A 24347-nucleotide genomic window follows, 5' to 3' on the forward strand; every position below is an offset into this window, starting at 1 on the left:
GCGTCGTCGTCCTTCTGATTGGATATATGGGTGTTTAAACTTCAGATAAAATCGAAAATCCAAATCAAAAAATTGAATACTGAATCCAATTGAAATTCATAATTTTTCGGATATAAATATTAAAATCGAACCGAATAAAGTTCGATTTTAAATTATATATGTCAAAAACTAAAAAAATCGAAATTTCATTAAATTAACAATTTTGTTTATATTTTAATTTATATTATATATTTTGATATGATATTTAGTGAATAAAAAATTATTTTGAATAATTTTTAATTGTTTGTTGTTTGTTAATTAATTTAGATTTTATATTTAAATATTTTATTAAAAATTCACGTGAAAAAATAATATATTATATTGTTTTTATATTTATATGATTAATTGAACTATTTTGATAGAAAACAAAATCAAACAAAATAGTTTATATATTATATTATATATTTTTAAAATGAAAAAAACTGAAATAAAAAACAAAATATGGAATCGAATAAAGTGATAAACACCCCTAATCAGAAGGGAAAGCTTATTCTTGATTTGGCGGAGCACCAGAAGCTGGATCAGGCGGCGGCGGCGGCGGTGGAGGTGGCACATAGTACGGGGTATAACTCGGAGCACCACCCGGTGGACCCAAATTAAGCTCCTGCGAAGGACCCGTGCCACCGGCGAACATATTATGCTCTTCCAGAGGAGGAGGAGGCAAATAGTACAGAGTGGGAGGATCTCCGCCTCCAAGGTTCGGGTCATTCGACGTTTGTCCAGGAAATCCGAACTGACCCGGCGGCATGACAGCTGGCTGATGAAAATTATCAGCACCTTCAGTTCCAGCCGCAACCACCATGTCCTCCACATTCTCTCCAGCCTCCGGGGGAGGCAGCGGAGGCATCGCTGAACTCGATGCCTGGTTCTTAATCTGCTCGATCCGTCGAGTAACCCGAGTCTTCAACTCCTTGAACCATGCCCTCCACAAAAGAGCTTGTTCGAGGGTGAGCGTGTCCAACCGCTGGCGCATCCATATATTCCGAGTTCTGATCTCTTCCATGGCGCGCTGCCACCGTACTCTTTCAGCGTCTTTCGAAGCTATAATCCTGTCTAGCTCCTGGTTCATCCCTTCAACCTTCCCATGGGTATGAGAATCAATAATGCGGTCAAAGTCTGACTGCGGCTGACCTGGGTTCATGGACCTGGAAACAACACTGTCCATCCTCGGATGGAAGAAAGAATAAGGAACATCAGTTGGAGAAAACATGATTATACCGATATCTACATCGCACAGAGTGCATAATTCAGTAGCTTTCTTGTAAATTCCCAGTCGGCGTTTCGAAAATGTTGCGTACATATCATCTTGGTTTTCGATCAGTTGCATTGGGATTTTTTGTCGGCCTCTTGATTGTCTGCTTCCCTCGCCCTTCATGTTAGCAATCTAAGGGATATTTCGAAAGTTGCAGAATTTTTTTGCTTTACTTCTTTTTGGTTTGCTTGTGTGGAATAATTAGAGAAAATGGACAAGTATTTATAGATAGAGTTTGAATTTTTTACATTAAATTGTGTGCATGAAATGTGAGATATGTTTTAATATTATGGCAAGAAGAAATAATTTCTATTTGGATGGCTCCAATTAAACTTATATCCTGACTTCTGATTTTATGAACAAATTCTGACATTTGTATTCAATTTCGCAATATTTTCCTTTGAATTTTGAAATATGTAGAAAATTGGTCAAACTTTTGTTATATTGTGTGGGAAATTATGATTATTATACTCGGTTTTGAATTAAAATATATAAATCTTCCAATAATCTATTTCGAATTCTTCAATTTTCTTGACTCTGGAATTTTTCCGTTTGAATAATCAACATAAAATGTCTGATTATTTTAATTCTTATATTGTTGTAGAGTGAATATTACTGTGGATAATTAAGGACACTTTTTGTGACATCAGCTTACTTAATTATATATATTACCTGACAATTTATTATTTTTCTGTAAAGTTAATTTTGTATTTCATAATAAAATTCTGATTTCTTTTTCAAAAAAATTCCGATTTCTTTATTTTTTTTTCACCGACTTATCAATATTATCAGCAGTTTACAGAAAAATTTTAAATTTAGAGATTCAAATAAATTTCATCCATGACTAGAAATTTATCAATCAATTAATCAATGCGCCATCTATCAGGAAAATTGAAAATAATTAAAGAATAAAATGGCTACATGTCGATTAAATAAAGGAATCAAGAAATAATTAATTGTACTTACGGCCAGTAATGCAAGATACATGTTTGATCCATTCTTTGTATACTCCAAGGCGATCAAATAATTCGAAAAATAACGATAAAGATACAATTTATGTGTAGCGATTTCAAGGAAATACTTGATCATGTTGTATAAGCGACGAACGACTGGTTCGTTTATATAGAGCGATATCTTACTATAATTTTTCATTATAAGCGCAATAATATCAATGTAAGGAGAGCGCAATTATTCTATTTCCATGTATTAAAATACGCGATATGATTCGTCGAATTAATAATAATACTGAAGATCACATTTATCATAATATTTATTCTAATTATCTATATGCATAATTTCGTCGCCTTTTACGTTAAAATAGAAAATTTTGTTCATCTCGATTAAATCGCTCTCCGATTTTCCATAAATTCGAGAACAAATTCCTATATATATTATTGCAATTTTTTAGATTTTCAAAACTTTTAATCATTTAATACATAGAGCAAAATTAATAAGAACAAATGAGTTATAATTAAAAATAATACTGGTAGATAATCGTTATAATGAAATATGGCCAATTAAGCTTTTTCGCACTCATTGATTACCCTAGTTACTCTCGTACTAGGGAAATGTCCTCTCAATATTCTAATGACCGCACCAAATATGGACCCAACCATCTCATGATGTTTTGAACCTCACTCAGCTTACGTAGCGTTTTAATAGACGAGCAGCTCAACCCTTAGAGCATACTACTAGCTAATGAAGAGCCTACATCGAGGTGCCAAATCTTTCTATCGACGTGAACTCTTGGAGAATATCAGCATGTTACTCGTGAAATAGGTTTCAGAATTGTTTTGAATTATTATTTCATTAAATATTTTATCATTTGAATTTACAATTAAATGAACTGTTGATAATTAAATGAAACCATCCTTTTATGCAAATAAAAATGGATACACATAATTTTATGATCGTTATTGTATATAATTTCTATGCATAAAAGCTGTTAAAATAATCAACCTCAACGTTAATCGTTAAAAAAAAAAAAAAAAAATAGGTGGCAGATACTTTAATCATTGTCAATATAATGGATTTATAAATGGAATATTTAAACTTATCATTCTGATAATTAATTGGAAACATTCAAGGAAAGCAATATATATATATATATAGTTTGTGCCATAAACTATGTGATAAAACGAACTAAAAGTATCTAATCTTTGTCATCTTCTTGGACTTCAAGATTTTGGCTCAGAAACCTGTAAGAATCGGAGTCGTGGTAGACAAGGATATCTACGTTGGACAAATGGGTTTGGACTGTATATCGATGGCTCTCTCCGACTTTCATGCCGCAAATGGACATTACAGAACTAGCTAGGGATCAGCAGGGATTCCAATACCAATACTACAACAATTCATTTGAATTGTTGGTTCACCACAAATATGAACCCACGTACCGAAATGCATGTTTGATTATTTGTACTTGTGTTCATACTTTTCTTCTGGGTTTTTTGTTTCAAGTCAACTTTTAAAAGGAATCTAAATTTTCATTATATATTATTTACATCTTTCAGTTGAAAACGATTTTGCAAGAAATAATCTCAAGTGACACTTGGACTAATAAACTCATGCATGCCACTAAACGTTGGACTTCACTTGAGGCTATAATAGTACTTGCAAGAATCAATGGGCAAGTAAAAGATTGGAAATAGGGTAACAAGTATAATATGAAAATGAGTAAAATTCATCTGATGTTTGTCTTCCTAGCTCATTCGTAACGGGTTGAATATGAAGTGAAAAATTCAAAGTATTCTCTTGTTTTCTGGGGAATATTTATGTACCCTTGGAATTTACAAAAAGGTGACGTTTGTTCTATCCTTGGATTTATATATACAGGAGAAGCTGTATTTTTTGTCACTATATAATTTTGTGATTTGGGTAATTTATTTGTCAAATTTTAGTTTAGTTCCGTATTTTTCATTTTTTTGACAATTTAGTCATTTTTTTTTCTGAAATATTGATGTGACACTGCATACATTGGCACCATGTCAACTCCATCATCCTATTCATTTACTCTTACTGTTACGAACAAAATACTTACGCGTCCCAAACTTCTGTTTGGAGAAGTAGAAAATCAAGGTGGGTAGAACGTGTATTTTCATGATATTTTCATAGTATCTTAAATTTAAAATCATATTTTAAAGTGTTTAATAACAAATATTTTTGGTGATTTCTTGATCCTGCATGTGACCTTGTCCATTATGGTAAAACTAGATATTTATGATCAAGTCTGTGAAGTTAAGTCCAACATTTATGATCAATTAATTATGGGGAGTTAAGCTAGAAATTATGATCAAATTTGGGAATTAAGACAGTGAATTCTTTGAATAAAGTTTATTTTAGACTTAAATAATTAATGTTTTTGGTTAATTTAATTATTGAATTCCAACAACATTTATGAACCGATTCCACACCGAAATGAGAGAAATTCCAAAACTGTTCATTAATGAGACTGTGCAGTTAAGGAGCTTCTGGGGTTTCTTTTTCTATTGTGCGAACAGCCGCGGTGACCGCCTTTGCTATTTACATTATCAGATTCCTCCATAATAATTAGAATGTGATCAACATTCTCACACTTTGGAATAGAGAAGATTTATCGAAAGTGATGGGGATCGTAGTTCTCACACTTTCGAATCCGTTGACATTACATGCAGTGGATGTGATTGTATGGACATATCAATCACCTGCTGTAAATTCTCAGCAGAGTCCGTCGACTTTCTCCGTGATTTCTCCTAACAATGCCAGCTGACCGAGTCCAGATTTTCGGACAGCAACTGATCATCAAGTAAGTTTTCAAGAAGAGGAGAATTCAATGGTAAATCCCGGGAAAAGTGAAATATCCTGAGCTTGTTCATTCGAATCAGAACAAGGAGAGGTGGGCAGGTTAGGATCAAGAAAGTATGGAAGGTGTCATCAGTTCTTTATTATTTTCGTTAAGATTGATAGATGAATGTTGCTACTCGTTCTATTGGCTTGTTCCTCAAATAAATTTGTAGTGTTTATATAATTCGAATTGTTCTAGCTAGCATTATTGTTGTTAGGAAACATAAAAAGTGGCATAATATTATCTACAAATAGCTTTTCAAAGATGGGGCTTTGTATTTATTTTTTGAATTGTGAAATATTTTATTTCCTTCGCGAAACAGTGGTCGATATTTGCTAACATCTGCAACCAAACCAAAATGAGTGCAGACAGGGCATTCAATTGATGAAAAGAATTCATAAATTTTAGTCCAATTTTTTTTTTTCAAGTTTTTTAGAGCATAATATGTAAACTTTTTTACAACTCAAAACTTTCCTCTATTAAAATGATTAATCTTCCTTCAATGAAAGATCTGTGTACATTAACAGAACTCTAATTTTAAGTTTCTTTCTAAAATAAGAAACACTATACACTGGCGTCAAAACTTTGTTAGCTAGTTCATTTACAAGATTCATACATATTAATAACTTTGACTATGGTAAATATTGGCTTAGACATTGTTTCAAGTTCTGGAAAGTAACAGGCTTCGACACAAATGAATCCATACCATTCGCAAAACACTCGTTGCCACTCTCTGATAATGCATTTGCAGTCATCTGCAAAAGAAGAACAGTCAAATTTCTAAGAGAACGACTCGAACCCAATTTAGGATGTTCAAAAATTGTTTTTTCTGGCATGTAAGATGACTTGATACCGAGGTAACTTTTCGTTAAATGATACAAAAAAATTTAGCAGTTGCCTGGGGCTAAGAGAAGTCTGAGTGCTTACCGCAATGATAGGGATCCTTTTTCTTGATTTTTCTAGTCGAGAATTTGGTGAAGAATGTGGTGGTGGCGACTGTAGATCGATTCCTGCCTTCACTGCATCTTCCCAACTCCCAGTCTCCTCGAAAGATCGGATCAATCTTGTAGCTTGAAGACCATCCATCACAGGCATGCATACATCCTGAAGAAAAAATCCACATTTCTTGGTGTCTTAGCATAAAACATTTTTTGTAGCCTCTTTTTCTGATCCTTAAAAGCTCAACTTTATCCTGAGATAAAAGTAGCAATAGTATTTATACTTTAACAATATTTTGTTCATACCATTAGAATAAGATCAAAATCTTGCTGTTGAACCGCACGAACGGCTTCTGCACCATTGTTTACCACTTCAATGCTGTGGCCCAACTGCTTCATCATCGACTTTGTTACCATCACATTGATCTTGTTGTCCTCAACAAGAAGAATCTTTGGTTTCACCTCAGATTTCAGAATTTCTCGAGCCGGTGCCTGATTTGTTTCCGAGTGAACACTAGTCTCCAAGACTTCACATGTATGCTTTTGTATCCTACCATTCATTTCACTGCTACCCTCTTCATATGCTGCAACCGATTTTGCATTACCCAAACCCAAGTTCTGACATAAGCTAACATCGAGTTCAGATATATTCTGCGCTGAAGAGGTATCTTCTTCCGAACTGGTCTCTTTATATGTAATGTTACTAGAAGGGGACAAGGAATCCTCGAACAATCCATTACATTTAGACGAGGCATTAAATCCAAAACCATTTGTTGTGAGTTTTTGAATCCTTCCAGAACTTTGGGATGAAAATAAAGAACCCAAATTTCGTGGTTGAAACACAAAAACACCTGAACCTGAATCATCATCCTCAGCAACATCTTGGTCGTCTAAATCTGATAATTCATCAGGGTCATCAGAACCATCACAAGTCGATGAAACTTTGTAAGGTATGATAAAGGTGAATGTTGATCCAAACTGTTCTACGCTGGATACAGTAAGATAACCACCCATGAGCTCAACCTGTTAAATGACAGAATATTTACTGCTTAGAATTACTTTTTTTGCTTTCTAGTGAACCAAGATGGAAAGTTTTTTTCTAGATTCCCAAAACAAAAGATCAAAAATTGTTTCGTGAAGTGACATATTTCACAGATTCAGATCATATTACCAGTTGTTTGCATATTGCAAGGCCTAATCCAGTCCCTCCATACTTTCGAGCAGTATCTGAACCAACTTGCATGTATTTCTTGAACAGAGTTGGTATAGCGTTTTCTGTTCCACGAAGGTTGAAAAGAGTTATAAAATATATCGACATTTACATTCACTAAATGGAATTAATGTTTATTCAAGAAAGTCGGGCACCAATTCAAGACGTACCAGGTATACCGATCCCTGTGTCATAGACATCGCAACGAATCCATACTACTTTTTCTTCGGTATTGGGGTGAATCTCTTCATCTTCTTCCATTGAAACCGAAAGTTTTACTGGTCCACCGGGATTACCACTTAGTTTACTGTCTCGATGCATGTCTTCAGAATTCACACGCCCGCATTTATTGTCATTTTGATCTCCTTTTCCCCAAGATGTAGATGAATCATTCCTAGTTCTTTCTGTGACAGTCATTTGATTTGAAGAAATCTTCTGAGAGTCCTGTTTGATTACATTCTGCGGCTCAGTGACCACGCAAAGGTTGATTCCAACCTTGCCTTCATGAGTGAACTTGATGGCATTGCTGTTAAAGATTAAACATTGGCAATCTTTTACAACATAATTTGACTTTATAGAACATATTTAGAATCTAATGAATGTTTCGAGCTTTTATTACCTGACCAAGTTTGTTAGAATCTGGCGAATCCTTAGTACGTCTCCAATAACCTGAATTTCAAGAGTTCTCTCATTACTACCTACAACCAAATAGGCCTGCCCATTCTCGACAAGCTTCAAGAGAAGAGGATCCATTACCTCGACAGGAACATCATCTGCTACATTTCCTTCCAAGGTTAATAATTTCTGTATTGACGCTGCTGCTGTTTGGAGTACATGCTTTACTACCTCTCGCGGTCTAAACTTTGTAGCTTCCAATTTCATAACTCCTAAAAAAACATGAAATCAGTTTCTTTAAATACAGATTGATTTATTCGAATTTCAACATATCTTAGTAAGATTGCTAAGAAAAGGTACAAAGTCAGACCTGATTCGACCTTGGAAAGATCGAGGATGTCATTTATTAGTTGAAGAACTAAATCACCAGAAGACAGCATTACTTTCACCATCTGTCGCTGTTCTTTCTCGAGTTTAGTCGAGGAAAGAATCTCCGCCATGCTAACGACTCCAGATAGTGGAGATCTTATCTCATGAGACATGGTTGCTAGCATTTGTTTTGCACGCATCGATTCCTCTGTGACATTAACATAAAGGAGAAATGAGAGTCGAGTTTAAACTTTAAATGAAATGAATTTGTGTAAATAGTATGAATTTCACTTACCCGTAATGTGTATTGTTTTGTTGAGTTCTGTCTCTTTCGCTTTTTGCACAGCCATTTCCTCTCTAAGCTTCCCAATCTTCTCCCTTTTCCTCACCTGTGGCACAATCACAACCACAAGAGTAAGAAACAGAAGTTATAGGATCAAGCGCTTGCACTACACCAAAAGCTACATTAAATGATAATATTGCAACTAGAATTCTTTGAACAACGCAACAATTTATGCATCACGTTTCAAACTCTGTGCACACAGATAGCCTCGTGATTACGGGCGACCATCGCTACCCAAGGGAAACTGCTATTGTTACAAAATGACACTAACATTTAAAATAAGTATTATTTCCCCTTTATAATCAGCAATGAGCAGCCCTCTAATCATGACGTGGTGTATTGTAAAGGTTGTGTGGAGATTAAACTAGACCGCACATCTCGAATATTCAGAAAGTAGAATTACCTGATCAGTTACTTCCATTCCCATATAATTTACACCAATTGTATCTCCAGCTTTACTGAAAACAGGTTCAACATAAATTAAAAACGTCTTCGAACCAAACAGCTCTGTCTCAAAGGTGATTTCCCTTTTTGCTGGCAATCCTCTTTCAAGAACTTCTCTTTTGAAATCTTGAGATTCCTTTACACCGTCGCCACTGAAGATCTCCACATCCGTTTTTCCTATTATGTCCTATAAAAACAGCAAAAAAATGAGAATAACTAAATGATCAATTTCTTGAATAGACATTATGAAATCAGGGATAGGCACCTCCTCACGCAAACTTGGGAAATGGTTAAAGATGAATCGGTATCGCAGTTCTTTATCCTGTAAATACATATTTGATTAAAAACCAAAATAATGATTTGCATTAAATGTGAGATGAGTAAAAGACGTGGACCGTTTCTTGAAAGCGAATGAATAGTTAAGTGTTTTAATCTGAACTCAAAAAAACAATTTAAGTGTTTAAGGCTGTTACACAAATTTATACAAAAAACATACTTGGTGTCCAATCACAACTGGCGCATTTTGGAGGACAAAATGCAAGAAATTGTCAGCTCTCGCCAAAACCTGGGATAATTCCGCAACGGGAGAGGATTGCCTTTCAAGATTTTCGATACTTTCCTGAAGTTTTTCAAGTAATACTTGCTCTCTTCGAACACTAGCCTCCAGAAGCTTCTCCAAACTCATGGCACGTTGCTTCCAATAAATTATACTGTCATATTCAGCATCTAATTCAACTCTCTCATCTCGGAAAATAATAGCATTCTTCCTCTGAGGAGAATGTTGATATAAATATGTCAAATTTTCATCAAGGATAGAAATGGGGCGCTTATCGCCACCAAATCCATCTCGCTCAAACCGATGCTCCTCCAATATCTCCAGCTTCTTGAGTTCAACTTCTTGCTGTTGTTTGCTAAGGTTGTCAAGCTCCTCTCTGAGAAGGCGCACCGCATTAGCCTGCTTATATTCCCAGTTCTTAACTAAATTTGCCAATTGCCAGTTACCCTTGTCACTATAATTTGTTAGCTCCATAAGGCGCTTAAAATCGACTATGTTTGGTTCCTTGTTTATTACAACCTCTTCCAGCATATCTTGATCTGCTCCTGGCCTTTCAACATTAAATTGCCTCCCAGCTTCATTCATGTCTTCTGGCCACATGGAAGATAGGACAATGTCCGTGTCTTCCGATTGATCAATCTCCATCTCACAACCCATTTTCAAGTTCAGCTTGATAAATCTAAGGGACGACTTCTGGTATCGATCTGACTATGAATTCATCTCATAAAGGCTGATTCTTGCCACAGCGTGATGTTTTGATGTCCTAAACATTGCAAACAAATCCATTTCTGATGGTTCAAATTAAAGTTGTGTAGGAAAATAAAAGTAAAAACTAGACTAAAAAACAATGGAAAAAACCATCACTTATCAATGATAGCAGAAATGAGGAACAATATTCGATAAATTAATCAAGAAACAATATCTTCCAATGCCTTTGAACAAAATCCACCCGTGAAACAAATAGAAAAGAAAAGAATTGTCATGTTTGGTCAAAAATCCACCCTCCACTCCCTACAAAGTTCGATCACGAATTTTCACAATACCTAAGCTATGAACTTCTATACCAAAAATCAAGAGAATACAATTGATTTAAAAAAATAAAAGATTTGACTTCCATTAAAATAAAATGAAATGAACAGAACCATTAATCAAGGTTGTTTATTTCTTTTCTGATTCATCCCCGTTCATAGTTGACTTTGATTCCAGCAAATAAAACCAAACATGCTCTAAATATGAATGTCATCAAGTTCAAATGTTCAACAAAAAAATCTCAGTTCTTTCCCCAGGCAACGAAAATGGAAAACACTAGAAACTTGAAGTCAGAGGTTCGTATCACAGATTCAACGAGCTTCTCTATTAGCAGTGATAATATAATGGAGAATAACACGCATTGCCAGTCGAAATAAAGATAAAAAGCATGAAGCCATGCAAAAAAACAAATCAAACTGACCTGAAAAGCTGATCTTTTGATGATTCCAATAACTATTTGATATTCACTTCTCTACTTGATGAAGAACGAAAGCTTAAGTTCATTTATGTCCCAAAACTTTTCACTGTAGATCTGAAAGAATCTCTTTGGGTTGCTGAGACAAAGAAAAAAAATACCAATGGGCCAAGTTTTTTGAGCGAATAGAAAATGTATTTGAGGTAAGAGGACTCAGATGAATACATGTGCCGTTGAAAATAAAGAAAAACGAGAAAACCCATACAAAAATGGGAACTTTGTGTGTGACAGAACGAGATAATAGTAAGATATTCAAAAATCCACGTGCATTTGAGGTGAAAAATATTGCAAGAAAGTGGTTGCTTACCCCTTCTTCAACTTTGTACTTCTCTCTCACGCATAAACATACAGACATTAACGTGCTTACCGTGTGTATTTTTTCCTGGTTCTATTCATGGCACGCATTGATGATGGTGAAATGGGGCGACTTTTGTAAATCTTCTTTGTGTGTATATATATATTTATATATTATTGGGGTGTGTACATAAATACATATACTTACACACATATCCCTATTACATGAAATGATTCTATTAATCAACACAAGGTATGTGTTTCTACGGATCTGTAGTGTGTGTGTGAGAGAGAGATATTTTCTAAATGAATAATTCTTCCCCGCCATGTACGAGATGTCAATACGACGGCGCGTGTAACAATACGCAGCGCTAAAGATTACTCTTACCTTCGGCCTTCTTTTTCTGAGTTTCCGGGGAAAATATTTTCAAAACAATATATATTTGATTTTTTGGAATATTTTTAGAGAAAAAGTGAAATTTATTTATAGTAATGAGGTTGGATTAGGTGTTATCCGGCTATTAATTTAATACTAACAAACTACACATTACCGATGCTTGTATAATATAATGATCATGAATCATGATCATTAATAGATCGAGTTGATTCATGAAATTTTGCTATAATTTTAAATTATTATTTAGATAACGATAATACAATGATATTAATTAGTATAACAAAGTCGAACCGCTCAAAGTTTCAACTTTTATATATAATATAAATATATCGTTGAATAATTTGAATGTTTAAAATATATTATTATTAGGATATGATGTAATATAACATATATTATTATATGGATGAGCCAAATTTTTATTTAAAATGATCATTGTGTTGATAAATATGAAAATATTTTTTTAGAGAATAAAATTAAAATGAGGCAACCGAGCCATTTTTGTTATAAATTAAAAATCGTTGTCTATTAGCATGTTTTTTTTGGACAAACGACAACGGCTTTATAAAACTGTTGTGGATTAGCGTGTTTTTTTTTTTTTTATATAGAAACAACAACGGTTTTAACGAAACATTTTTAATTAGAGACGGATTTAGAGAATATTTTACGACGATTTTATTAAAATTGGCGTAATTTTTAAAATAGCGACGATTTAATAAACAACTGTCGTTATTAGCGATGTTTAATAATAGCGACATTTTAATAAACAACCGTCGCTAATAGCTATTAAACCTATTAGTGACGGTTTTACCAAAAACCGTTAAATACTCGCGTTTTCGGTCCATTTCTAATACGCCGTTTCGATTTAGGGTGAGTTTTTTCGCTTTAATTCTTGGTAAATTTCTAAGTCTTAGATAAGATCATGAATATTATTAGCTTAGTCAGATTGTAATTTTTTTTGATAGATTTATTAAATTATAAAAGTAATTTTTTTTATTTTACTTAAAAAATTAGCGAAGGGTCGGTATTTCTCTAACGACGGTTTAGTCGAGTATTTCTCTAACGACGGTTCGCTAAAATCAATAGAGTACGAATATACACTATTATTATTAAGTTCAAGACATCTAGAGCAACTAAATTTGGTGTTATAATGAATTTTTTATAATACCAAAAATACTCCCCCGTGATTATAAAATTATTCTATTTTTATTTAATAAAAACATTGTAAAATTTATTTTTCTAAATTTGTATATTTTCTTATTGATATCATACGTACTTTTCAAAACTTTTAAAATTCTTAACATATTATTTTTATTCAAATTTTTAAATGGTTATATCATTCTTAATAACAAAAAGTTTATAAATAAATTAAAAATAACCAAAAAAATTAACACAAAAAATATTAATAGGCACGCAACATGTGCCCATGGTTGGTAATAATAATAATAATAATATTAAGGAGTCCCATAGGATAGGCTTAATTTGAGTTAATTAAAATATTTTGCGTGGCGACATCGACATTACAATTTGGTATCCTTAATAAATTAATCAATAAATTAATCAATATAATTGAGTTTTGTCCAAATCAACGAGGACGAACAACCACCGTAAAATTACTTATAATTATTTCAATCACGTACTAATTATATGATTAATTCTCGTGTGTTTATATATATATATATATATATATATATATATATATATATATATATATATATATATATATATATATATATATATATATATATATAGTTTTGATATACTGCACACATACAGTGCACATCTATGTGAGCACCGATTAGGTGTCACTCACCCATTGAATGTGATGAAATGTAGAAGAATTGTGCATCCAATGGGTGAGTGACACATAATCGGTGCTCACATAAATGTGCACGATAGGTGTGCAGCATATCAAAACTATATATATATATATATATATATATATATATATATATATATATATATATATATATATATATATATATATATATATATATAGTTGGAGATTTTTCTCACAAAATCTTCCGTGAAACGGTCTCATATGAGTTTTGTGATTTATAGGTCAAAATTAATGTAATGAAATATTAGCTCCTACATTATCAATGCATAATGTAAATTTCCATTAATACATTAAAGTTCCACGTAATCGAATGATGTTTTGATATGGAAAAATAAGTCTGCACGAACTAACTCTTCAATTCTCCTTCCGAAAAAAGAGAGACAGGAAAGAAGTAAAGAATCTTATTTGTAAGGTTCTCTTTGTTTTTAAATATGGAAAAGTTCAGATGATTTTGTTTATTAATAAAAAGGTCATTTGCATCATGGCAGTGTTGCCGACAGCTCAACCATAAAATTGTTTAACGTATTGACTATGATTTATAATTTACTAGTTCTCTAAAACAAATGTTAATTACGTGTTTATAAACTAATAATAATATTTTTTTTGTTGCATAATATAATATTTCTTTGGGATCATAAGCATTTTTTTCTAAAAAAATATAGAGATTGTATTAAAATTGATATTTTAATATTCTTTGTATATTAATTTAAGGAGGATAGTTTCTGTTACTTACAAAAATAAATGGTTTTTTAATGAATTTTTAGAATTTTCAATTATGGATGATATTATCATAATTCCATGACACTTTTTACCACTCATCTGTTGTGACATATCAATATGGTTTACTATTAATTAGATGAAATAAGCACTTTAGAAAATTGGAAAAAAAAATAAATCAAAATATAACATCAGTTAATATAGACCATTTAATAGAAGAACGTGTGAGATACGTTAAGAGACCAATATTTGAGCGCATACTCTTTTAAAAAATTTAATTATATATAAAGATATTAAAGGCACGGAAAATTTTAATTATTTTTTGCAATTATAATTTCAAAATTGCACAAAAAAATGAGTATTCGGTGATCTGACAAATAAAAAAAAAGTTGTGAATATGTTGAATTGCGTAGGTGGTGTTAGAGATGGTCGGTACATTATATCGTACCGACATTTCGGATACTGTGTATCATACTGAAAATATCAGTATCAGAAAATTGATACCGTTGTCGTGCCGACTTTTTGGTATGTTGAAGTTTCGGTAGGGTATCGAAGTATGTATAAAAAAATTCATTCTCCTGTAATTCCAAGACCAGTGATCACCAACACTAAACAAATTCCTCAAAGCAGTCAAAGAGACCAGAAAATATATATACAAAACAATTCCATCAAGACAATAAACACCAACCGCAACATGTGTCTGAAGATCCAAGATATCAATGAACACCAATAAACTTCAACCATAACATGTGCAACTTCTTCGTTCGATCCGCTATCTTTGCAATAATGTGTGAGGTCCTGTGATTTTTGAAACCTGTCAGTTTTTTAACAAGTCAAGACCCATCATCCAGTCATCTAACTAGCGGTAAGGTTAGACGACAAAGATAAAACTTTCAACAGTTTCAATTCTCAAATATGAGTCGAGTTGCTTCCCTGAACTTTTATTTGGACTATGAGTCGAGTTGCTTCACGATAACTTTGATATATCGCAAATTCGATATTTTTCTTTCACTCCTAGGTGGTTTTGATATTCCATATTTAATGATATTGTTGTATTGTGTCTGTAGTTTGTCTAGAAAAATTCAATTTTTTGAAGAAACTCCAAAATCATGCGCATGGAACTCAAAATTTGATGTGTTCTGTTGTGCATGTGAAATCGAGAGATTCATTGGATATTGGAATCTGTGTTCGGTTTTGTTTTTATTTTACGTAACGCGCTACAATATACTTATCCACACCACATAAATATATTAATATTTATATCCCATCGTCTCATGCCATACGTATTTGCAGAAGCGTGGCCGGATGTTTAAACGCACGGCGTACCTATGTGCTTGCAGGGTGTCAAAGAAATTAAATCTTTGTTGGAAAAATTACAAATTTTTGTTACGTAATTTTTATGGTTTTTTTTTTTAATGAATTTTCATGTTATTATCGATCAATTCAGGATTTTAATATTGTATCATGTATATTTTTCAGTTTTAGTCATTTTTTTTACTAGAATGTTGACGCGTCTTGAAAAATGATAACGTGTCAAGTATCACGTCAGCATTATGATTAAATCGGCTAAAATTGAAAGAAAAAATGTATTATCGGATATTGCTTAGAACCCCAATGAAAATGATTAAAATTAAAAATAAATGTAAGTTACATTACTAAAATCATGAAATTATTGATAAAAAGAGCAAAAGAAATCAAACCAAATCACATGATAAAAATGTATTTTTTATATCTTCTTCTTTTATCTGGATGCGTTCGAATTGCTCGATCGACGTTTCAATGCATGATATTTTTGCTTAAAATACTATATAAGTTGGCATGATTACAAAATAAAATTATTTATGATCTCATGTTGTTTATGTGATGTGAGTCTGTTATATTCCAAATACATTTGTATGCCGATCATTTCACTTTAAAACAAAAAATGTGAGATTTGTATAAGATGATTAATCGATCGTTTCACTGTAAAATAAAAAAATATCGATTGACTTCATATTTTTCTGTTTTAAAGCGAGATGATCGATTGATCATAAATATATCTTGTTATATAACACAAACTCACCTGTTTTTGTTGCTGCAGCTAGCACGGAATTTCATGGTATCGATGCATTGAATCGAATGCACAGTTGGGTGATTTCATGACCATCTCATTTATGGACTGTATATGCTGCATTTTTTTATGTCCCATGGATGACTCCGGAGGGGCAAATATTTTATTGTTAAACTGAATATTTGGCCACAAGTCCCTATAACATCGGCAATTTTTCAGAAAAACACGGTAGAGTAGACGCTACTTGTGAGGGCAGTGCCACTGCCTCCATAGGATCTCAGTCATTGATTTTACATGGTGATTAAATCTGGGTCTTTGATCACTTCATGGGGTATATGTGTGTTTAAATCTGGGCCTTTGATCACCTCATGGAGACAGTGTCTCACAAGGTAGGAAATAAACCGAAAAACACATAGTTTTAAAGTACTCATGATTTTTATAACAAAATAAATGTATATTTTGTGTATGAAAACAAATTAATTTCATAATTTGTATAACTTTGGTGATTGGTGGTGTCTTGGGATATTGTGTTTGCGTTTGGGTTAAGACGATCTGCCTAATAAATAATATTAGTCATCTAGAAAAAAGTAAAAAAATTAATAATGATTTAATTTGTATGGAAATTATTGAAAACTTACAGCATAACGAATTTAATATAGAAGTGGATAATGTCGATTACTTTTAGTTCGTTTGACACCAATACCATGATATATGGATTTTGAAACTCAATTGCAAAAATTGAGTTTATATATTTATAGAAGTACATGATAATCAATATCTTTTTCTTAATTTAACGAGGGTTAATTTAAAGATTCACCAAGGATCTATCAAATTGATTTTATATAACACTCTATTATTTTATTTAATTAGCCAACTTGACTTAGAGGGTGTATTCAATCTAAACTTTTAATGACTTTTAATGACTTTTTTAAAATGTGGACTTTTGTGGAGTTGATGGATTTTGATTGACTTTTATAGAATCTCATGGAATTGTAAAACATATTTCATAGACTTTTATAGACTTTTTTTCAAGATTTTTGTAGACTTTTGTAAACTTTTGTAAACTTTTATAATTGTGATTTATTTTTTTTATTAATTTCTTTTAAATAATTATTGGACATGTATAACATATTAAATTTTAAATTTTTTTTATTTCATGAAAATGTAAATAAATTTTACTTATTTAAAGGTTAAATAAATTTAATTTGTGAAAAACGAAAAATGAACTATCCAATTTATTGAAATCAAAATTTCAATTCTTTATGTCAATTCAACATATTAATGAACAATATTTTTATAAGTTCATAATAAAATTTTATTAAAATGAACAATTTATGAAATACAATAATCATAATGATTCAAGAAAAAAACAACAATTCATCTATTTTTACACATAAATATTGGCAATATAATAAATTCAAGATTGACCAATCATACCTTTGAATAGAAAAAAATTTTTCGAGAGAGAGAAGAACCCTAGAGATGACTTGAGATAGAAGAGAGATAGCGTATTTTTCAAAAAAGAAAGTCCATCAAAATCTTTGGTATATGTGGAAGAATATTTTAGATTTTCTGCAACTGTACATAAGGCTTCAGGGTTTGTACATGAATAATAAAATAAGAATCCTTGAAAATCTATGGATTTTTTGGATACCTTTTGACTTTTGTAGAGTTTTAAAAAGTCAAGTTTGAATACCACATGACTTTTTAAAACTCTACCAAAATCCATGTTGAATACCACTAAACATATATAGAGTCATTAAAAGTTTAGATTCAATACCTCTAGATTTTAAAATTTCATAAAAGTCATTAAAAATTTAGATTGAATACCTTACTTACATAATTGTGTGAAAAAGTTAGCCTTTCATTGTTGATAAGACATGTGAATTTAATTAGTACATGATTTAAGAAATCTGCTTGAGACCTTTTGAGCGTGATCGGGAAAAAATTAAATGAAAAGGTGATCATTAGATCTGATTCATGAAAATTCTCATGAGACGATATCATTAGTCAATTTCGTGATATCAATCTTTTTTTGGATCATTTATGAAAAAAATTATTTTTCATATCAGAAATATTATTTTTTATAGTAAACATGGATATGGTTGATCTGTCTCGTAAAAAATATATGAGACTCGTCAATACATAAAATGTACAACTAAGCTATATTCTTTCTTTCCTCATGTTTCTGGATTTCGTGTCATAATCGCCATTCCTCCATGTGACGCTCATAAACCCTTCTAGCTACCCAAAAAAAAAATTATAAAAATAAAATCATATGCTTCTGTTTTATTAGTTTTCAAAGATATTTCACTTAGTCATCGTATATTTTGCTCAATTTTTTTTTAAAAAAAACAATTATATGTTGGTTTGAATTTATATTATACTGAATAATATATTAATTACGGACCTTGTTGTTTATTTTATAAAATTAAATAATATTCATCATGGATCCCAGTCCACTAAAAAAATTTGTCACACGTCTTCATGTGTCAACTTGCACATCGTTAACGTCGTGCTCCAACTAATTTTTTTTTAAAAATGATTATATGTTAAGTGATCAAATTGAATATTTTTGCACTGAATAATTAATTTCCTAAAGCACCACTTTATTTAATAAAATTTAAAAAAATGAGTTGGTTTATTGTGAGACTGTTGTTACACAAAATGTACGCACAAACAGAAAGGAACAAGGAAAGAAAACAACGTCAAAAAGAAACAATATCGCTAAGCTTAAAATAAGCAAACCGAGGCCTGTATGTAATACAGTGTCCTTAAAACAGATTCGTCCCCTCCGGTGTGTGCTGCGAGGATGAACGTGGACGTCTGTTTCCCAGGATACAACGGAAAACCAGTAGTACCGTAGCACAAGGCACCACCACGGCGAACCGAAAAAGTACCTGAACTTTTTCACGACGCAGAGAGACAGCAACCGGTGGGAACAGCAGCAGCCGAGATTACAGAAGGAACAAGGCTTCGAAAATGTAGCAGAATGCAGGAGAGTGCGGCTGGATATGTCTCTGAAAGACTTGAGGCTGCCTCTATTTATAGGCACTCGTTGGACAGTTACGGCTGGCTATCTGAAAGGTCAAAGGTCTGGCCAGCTGAAACACCAAAGGTCATTTCAGCTCCAATGAAACTGTTCCATTATATAATTTTTCGAAAATAAAATAGCAAAAGCCATGTGAGCCTTGGTGGGAAATTTTGCCTTGATCGGTCCGACATTCGACGCGCCCAGGTCGCGCACGCACGCTTGCACACAAGTCAAGCCTTTTTCCACTGTAAATCGGGCCCATGATTTGCACCCCCTGCGCCTGTGCGCGCGAGAGAGAGCCTCTTGACCAATCATTGTTACACCTTCATAAAGTGCAACTCAATATAAGCTCACCAATGCTATGTTTATTTTCCTATGTGGGACATTTCCCACTTACCAACTATTGGACATTGCTCGTCTAATTTCACATTCACAAAATACAAGTCCAATAGGCCTCTTAGTCCAACAACAGTTTCATGAATTTTTATCCGTGAGAAAAGATTGTTCTGATACATAATTATATTTTTTCATATGTTGGCTGCATCAGAAATCTGTCTCATAAAATTTTGTGTGTAAATAAAATGACACACTATACTGACCTTTAAGGTCGCTAACATGCCAGGAGTCTTTATAAAGAGTCCATTAATTCTTATATAAATGTCACAAAATCATGGAATCCATTACATGGATTAAAATTATGACTTTTTTCGCAAGTTGATTTTTTTTTTTTGGTAATTTGAGTTTTATCATTTACATATTAATAACCATATTTATATTTTAAATAAGACTATCCGATCTGTTTTCTAATTAGTTTATTTCTTACAATTGGAGTTGTTGGGGTTTAAGATTCTTTTAGGTAATTATTTAACTCATGTGATATGACTAGGTAATGTCATTGGTCACATTGTACCAAAAATGGAATTACTAGCATGAGAAACTTTTTCATGTAATTTTATATTTTTGATTTGGTCTTGTTGTTATTGTTCACTAATCTATTATCATAGTTCACTAATTTATATTTTTTTATTTTAATTTTTTCATCGGATTAGATTACTAATATATCAATAAAAAATTATGACGTTATGGAAAAATTGACGACGTGACTAAGATACATTAATGATGAGAGTCAAATGTCACATCAATTCTAAGTGAAAAATGATTAAAATCAGGAAAAAAAATGATATAAATTAGTAAACTAATACGATCAACCAAAATAAAGACGTACAAAATATATTACAAAAATATAATTTCTCCTAGCCGTCATTAGAAGAGTCGATTGCTCCTAATGAATTGTAAATCAAAACAAGAATCTTTAAAAAATTGTAACTTTTTTTTAAAAAAAAAATTATCGATACTATTCATAAAAGTTGGGAAGCAAATTCCAATGCAGCTACTAGGAGTTCATGCAAGCCACTCGAGCTATTCATGTATAACTCATGAGCTATTCGGTCAAAATTTTACCCGAGTTTGATTTGACTGAGCTCGAATCTAGTTCGAACGAGTCGATTCACACTCGAATCGAGCTCGATTTTAATTGTATATACTTGAATAGTATTTTTAAAAAATAATATATAATATAAGGTTATTTTGGTTCATACTAATAAAAAAATATTAAAATTATGCTACAAATATTTTCGAACTTTTCGAGTTTGCGCTCTAGTAGCTTGAAATTTTCACTAGTTAAGTTTGAACTTAACATTGAATACTCGATCGAGTTCAATTCGAGGTTGAGCCTGCAAAATTTAAATCGAGTCTAAGTTCGAATAGTATGATACTTGGGTCGACTCGACTCGTGTGTAATCCTATGTAGCTTTATGCTCTATTATATGACTAAATATTTACTGTCTTATTAGTTATTATGAGAGAAATATTGTAGATAACCATTAAATCTGATGGAAAATGCATATAATATTAATATGTTCAAATATTGTGATGTTAGGGATTAGAACAAATTAATGGTTGAATGTTTAGGGATTAGAACAAATTAATGGTTGAATGTTTGATGTCGCCTTTTTTTATTTCTTAAAATACCTTTTTCTTAATTGGCTAAACCGGTCCATATATAGAGCGAAGATAATAATAATAAAAATATATAAACATGTGATAATCTGACATATTTGTAAATGTAGATTAGCACCATATTAATTCTTAATTAGTGAAAATTGGTGCAGGATTATAGTGTCGATCGCTGGACAAAACCCGTAAACCTCGGAGTTAATAATGATAAATTTTGGATTAACGAGGTTCAGCCCCTTTTATAGTTTTTTTAGGATCCTTGACCCCATAAAGTTGAACTTTGGATGTCACATTCGGACGATTAATTTTATAAAAGTAATGGTACATTAAATTTAGGATTAACGACAATAAATTAACTCGGAAATTGCACTCTTGCGGTTATGCATCGATCGTAAGAGTCACATGTTATGAATTAACTATATAAAATAATTTATTTTCATTATGATAGTGTGTGTGTGTGTGTGCATACATACATACATACATACATACATATATATATATATATATATATATGTTTTTCTTAATATATATATATATATATATATATATATATATATTATATATATATATATATATATATATATATGAAAAACATATATATATATATATATATATATATATATATATATGTTTTTCTTAATTTCTGAAAATGCCAATTACTTCGATAATCATACGAATCATATGGTTTATGTTTTAATACGTTTATTTTTTTAATATAATTAATTGTTTTCTATGCAAGTCATGTGCGATATTTCTAGTTTCAAGAAAATTAAAGTGTGTCAAAAACTAAATTATCACATCATTTATGATTATTTGAGTTGTATAATATAATTCATATATGAGATTTAAGTAGACCTCAACTTAATAATGTTTTTGACCAATCGCTCTTCCAACATAACCATTGGTACATTTTGACCATCTTTCTTCACTATAATTATACTTCAAGTTTGTGGAATATGTGAGTGTATGGTCAATTTCCCGAAGTTTAATTCCTCATATCATCATTTTTTTGGGTGAACAGTGAACTTGTCACATATGACTTGTCTAATGTGATTTACCTGGTTAATGTTATTTGTAAACAATTGAGTTGCTCCGAGATTTTACTCAGTATTGCACCTTACCAATTTGTAAGAAAATTACTACGCGACATCGAAATAATAATAATAAAGATAACCAAACGAATCTTGATTTAGTTATGAATGATGATTAGGAGGAGAAAAGGCAAAAATGCTATTTCCGTACAGGAAAAAATCTCAATTCGGGTCCACTGGGCCTCATCTGGGGGTTCGAATTACTAGCACTACTAAGGCATAGTTTGGTACATGAGATAAGAGAGTGATTGATAAATAATCATCCTTATCTTATTTTTGGTATATTTTTAAAAAGCTCATGATAATATCATGGCTCTTGATAAATAATTTTTTAGAAGGATAACATATCCCTTATTAGGTGTGATAATTTTAGTCTAATGATAAAATACACTACAAATGACTTAATTACCCTCAATTTATAAATGATTTTTATAAATCTATGCTAGTAGGTATAAATTAAAATCAAATAAATATTTTATTTATTTTATATATTATATAATATGATAATTATATAAATGAATTTGAGATAATTATATAAATAATTTTTATAAATCTCTATAAAATTATTAGTATCACTCGATTAACCTTAAAAATTGATATTTGACTTGACTCACAAAATCAAGAGCTCAATTATCATATTATATAATATATAAAATTAGGTAAAAATAAATAAATCGTGCAAGCACTATCGACGCATGAATATATAAAAAATATGAACTCAAGCAACAACTTTGAAATTATAAAATTTATTATGATAAGGTTAATTTTGTCATTACAATCTAATATATAAATTTAATAACTCTTATTAAAATCATACCAAACATTAAATATAATATCATACCTCTTATTTATCCTTAACTTATCCTTATATTATATATCACATGTTTATCCTATCATGTGTACCAAACTAGGCCTAAAAGTCTAAAATAACCCAAAACACAAGATCCGCAATTCCCCGGAACCACTGGACAACTTTATTCTTTGATATGAAATAATTAATTATTTTTGGTGCAAATCATATATATATATATATAGTGGGCAACACCACTCCGGGATTTCTTGTTGGGCCCCAAATAACACAATTCACCCCATGCAGAAACAGGCATTTTGGTGGGTGGACAAACCAAAACTACATTGCTCATTATTTCAAAAATAAAAAATATTGATCGAAGCGATTTCTTTTTTTAAAAAAATCATATGGATAACATAATTATTTTGAATGACGAGTTGATGAATGACTTATAATATATGAATAACAAAATGACTGATAGCTCTAATTTTTTTTTTGTAAAACTTGAGTCAAATGTCGAATGTAAACAAATTATGTGAAATTAATTAATTTATTATCAGTTACACTAAATAATTCTTATTTTATTTTTAATGTTCGAGAAAGAGTGGTGTCGGAAAATAATAAGATCTAAATAATGCTTAGTTTTTTGTCCCCGAATAAACCGAGCCAAGTGATTTTAAATTCTTTGAATTAGTCGTCTCCGTATAATGTGGTATAAGCGAACTTGGGCGGGCCATCCAAATCATTTGGATCTTGAACTGGCCCAGAAGTTATAAGCCCATTAAAATTTTGAGGCCCAATGTTTTACAACGCAGTTACGCAACAGTTTAATACTTAATAATCCATAAAACTAAGTGATCAATATATATAATTTATAATCTTTCACTAACCCAGAAATCCCTCCTCCGTCGCGGTTCACCGAAATCAGAGCACAAATATAGTTCTACTTCTTCAATTAATGATTAATTTCTTTATTCTTGAATTGGAATTTTGTCTGATAGGAGGAAATTCCTAGCTGTAAATGCATG

General features: G+C 31.5%; 1 protein-coding gene across 1 annotated transcript; it reads right to left on the minus strand.

Annotated features, from left to right (window-relative positions):
• Window positions 1-5568: 5568 nt before the first annotated feature.
• LOC140825077 (histidine kinase 5-like) lies at window positions 5569-11362 on the minus strand. Its single transcript, XM_073186595.1, has 13 exons — window positions 11040-11362; window positions 9530-10352; window positions 9299-9355; window positions 8993-9220; window positions 8542-8635; window positions 8248-8454; window positions 8019-8149; window positions 7882-7931; window positions 7433-7788; window positions 7224-7327; window positions 6359-7075; window positions 6042-6218; window positions 5569-5869 (listed from the first exon to the last, which is right to left on the minus strand). The coding sequence occupies exons 2-13, from the start codon at window positions 10244-10246 to the stop codon at window positions 5747-5749; spliced, it is 2961 nt and encodes a 986-aa protein (XP_073042696.1). The 5' UTR covers window positions 10247-10352; window positions 11040-11362; the 3' UTR covers window positions 5569-5746.
• Between the last annotated feature and the right edge of the window lie 12985 nt (window positions 11363-24347).

This window comes from Primulina eburnea, chromosome 3, assembly GCF_022965805.1.
Source record: "Primulina eburnea isolate SZY01 chromosome 3, ASM2296580v1, whole genome shotgun sequence".
In the NCBI taxonomy this organism is placed as follows: domain Eukaryota; kingdom Viridiplantae; phylum Streptophyta; class Magnoliopsida; order Lamiales; family Gesneriaceae; genus Primulina; species Primulina eburnea.

Bases quoted from the DNA above. Each gene is read 5' to 3' on its own strand.
- LOC140825077 (XM_073186595.1), bottom strand. From the start codon at position 10,246: ATGGGTTGTGAGATGGAGATTGATCAATCGGAAGACACGGACATTGTC. The intron at 9,356-9,529 runs GTATGTTTTTTG...ATGTATTTACAG, and splicing joins CAGTTGTGATTGGACACCAA to GATAAAGAACTGCGATACCG. The intron at 6,219-6,358 runs GTATGAACAAAA...TTTTTTCTTCAG, and splicing joins ATTTTGATCTTATTCTAATG to GATGTATGCATGCCTGTGAT.